Below are 2,490 nucleotides of genomic sequence, written 5' to 3' on the forward strand. Positions count from 1 at the left end.
ATCAAATCAAATCAAATCAAATCAATAATTTTATTTTACGAATATGTGTACATAATAAAGATGTTAAGGTTTAAAATAGTTCTATAACATATTCCGCCATTAGGCATGCAAAATATTAAATATTAAAATACAAAATAATAAGTTCAAAGTAACTATAAAATACAAATTCTAAAGACAATACATATAACTAAAAATAACAATGCAAAATAACAAATGTCAAAACTTATCTCTAAATATTCTCTAATATCATAGTAGCATTTACTAATAAGAAATTCTTTGAGTCTTTTTTTAAATTTATCAATAGTATCAATTTTCACAATGGAATTGGGGAGTTTATTATACAATTTTGGTGCCATGCAAAATAGGCTTTTATTTAAAAGAGTGGTTCTACTAGGTTGTACTTTTATTTTATGACTATGTCGATTATTACTACGCAGTGTTTCATATGAATTTAAATTATTTTTTACAAATACAATGACTTCAAAAATATACAAGCATGGCAATGTAAGAACTCTCAGTGACTGGAAATAAGATTTACAACTATCATATTATCTAATTGACACATCGCGCGAATGCATTTCTTTTGTGATATAAATGCGGCATGCCTATCTGTTGAGTTTCCCAATAAACTAAACCATATCGTAAAGTTGAGACTACGTACGCATGGTATGCTGTCAGAATAGTGGATGTGTTTACTGTTTTTGCTAACATGTGTAACGCATATGAGAATTTATTTAATTTGGTACATACAGACTCAACATGTATCTTCCAATTTAGATTGCAGTCAACATTTTACCCAAGAACTTTGCAACCGTAACTTCTTTAACTGGCTGACCACAATAATTTACACTAATGTCTGGTATAAAAGAATTACTGTAATTTCGGAAAACCATCAAATTAGTTTTACTTAGGTTTTATAACAAGGTTATTTGCATTCAACCAATCAATAATATTTACTAAACCATTATTTATTTCCGATTCCAGCAGTTTAGAATCTTTATTTGAAAACATAACTGTACTGTCGTCGGCAAATAAGACCATTAGAGAGTTTATTACCTGGGGAAGTCATTTATATAAATGAGGAATAATAATGGTCCTAATACACTCCCTTGAGGGACACCGTATTTTATGTTTTGTACATTAGACTTAAATGTTAGTTCTTGCTTTTGTCTTGGACATATTTTTGTGATTACAGTAACTTGTTTCTTTCATTCAGGTAGGACATTATTAAGCCTAGTGCGTTGCCCTTATACCATAGGCGTTAAGCTTTTTTTCTAGGATCTGATGGTCTACGTAATCAAAGGCTTTTGTTAAATCCATGTATAAAGCACACACAGGAGTTTTTGAGTCTAATTTCTTTGTGATATTAGCTAAAAATTTATAAATTGCCATATTAATAGATTTATGTTTACGAAAACCCATTTGTTCTTCTGCTAAAATTTTATTCTCTCTAAGTAGCTATTGAGATTTTCATATATAACTTTTTCTAGTACTTTAGATAGTATTGGGATGAGTGCTATGGGTCGATAGCAGGCCATGTTCTCTTTGTCCTCTTTCTTAAATAATGGTTGATAATTGTGGTTTTTAATTTATTAGGGTAGATACCATGAAAAATACACAAATTAAATATATGACTTAATATTGGTGATATTATATTACTAACATGCTTTAATACTTTAGTAGTGATTTCATCATAGCCTGTACTATTAGTATTTTTGAGGGATAGAATAATGCGTTTAATGTCATTCGGTGTAGTCGGATTTAAGAAAATAGAATTGCAATTATTATAGATTGGTACATTATTTTTATTTGAAATATTTAATGTCAAAGGTTTAACTTGATTAATAAAGAAATTATTAAATTCTTCAAGCAATTCACTAGGATCGGAAATTATTTACCATCCTTTTTTATTTGTTTAATCACATCCCGTGGTAGATAGTTTTATTTTATTTATTATTTCCAAGTAGCTTTGATTTGTTGGATGCAGTACTTATAAGATAATTATTTTGGGATTTTGAGTAAGTTTAATAATTAAATTGAGTCTTTTGGAATAAGCTTTAAATTTAGATTTATCAATTTTATTTTTTGTCCTCCTGTACTGCCATAATAACCTTCTTTTCTGTTTTGAGCATTGTTTTATGCCTTTGCTGATCCATTTAGGACGTTTTCTAAGTGATATTTTTATTCGTATGATCGGGAAGCATAAATCATAGAATAGCTTAAATAAATCATGAAACATATCAACGCCTCGTTAGGGTCACCACTGTCATATATTTCTTTAAATTTAAGAGAGCTTAGGCAGTTTATAAACTTTTCCATATTTTCTTTACAATAATCACGCTTACTAGTGTACCAATAGTTATTTTTATAATATGTTTCACTGGACAAAATAATAATTGTGCTGTGTGGTCTGATAAGGCTAGTTCGAGTGTATTGCTTCTGCACCCTTTTATGTTGTTATGTATCATATGATCAATGCATGTACCGCTG

The 2,490-nt window shown here is 29.0% G+C and overlaps 1 protein-coding gene across 1 annotated transcript in view; it reads left to right on the plus strand.

The window, feature by feature from the left end:
* Nucleotides 1–1,220, plus strand: part of LOC113498795 (RNA-binding protein 26) — a 45,185-nt gene extending 43,965 nt beyond the window's left edge. The window contains exon 25 of the mRNA XM_026878940.1: nucleotides 1,217–1,220. Coding sequence (XP_026734741.1) covers nucleotides 1,217–1,220 — 4 coding nt within the window. The remainder of the gene's footprint in view (nucleotides 1–1,216) is intronic.
* Nucleotides 1,221–2,490: the final 1,270 nt, after the last annotated feature.

Source organism: Trichoplusia ni, chromosome 11, assembly GCF_003590095.1.
Source record: "Trichoplusia ni isolate ovarian cell line Hi5 chromosome 11, tn1, whole genome shotgun sequence".
Lineage (NCBI taxonomy): Eukaryota > Metazoa > Arthropoda > Insecta > Lepidoptera > Noctuidae > Trichoplusia > Trichoplusia ni.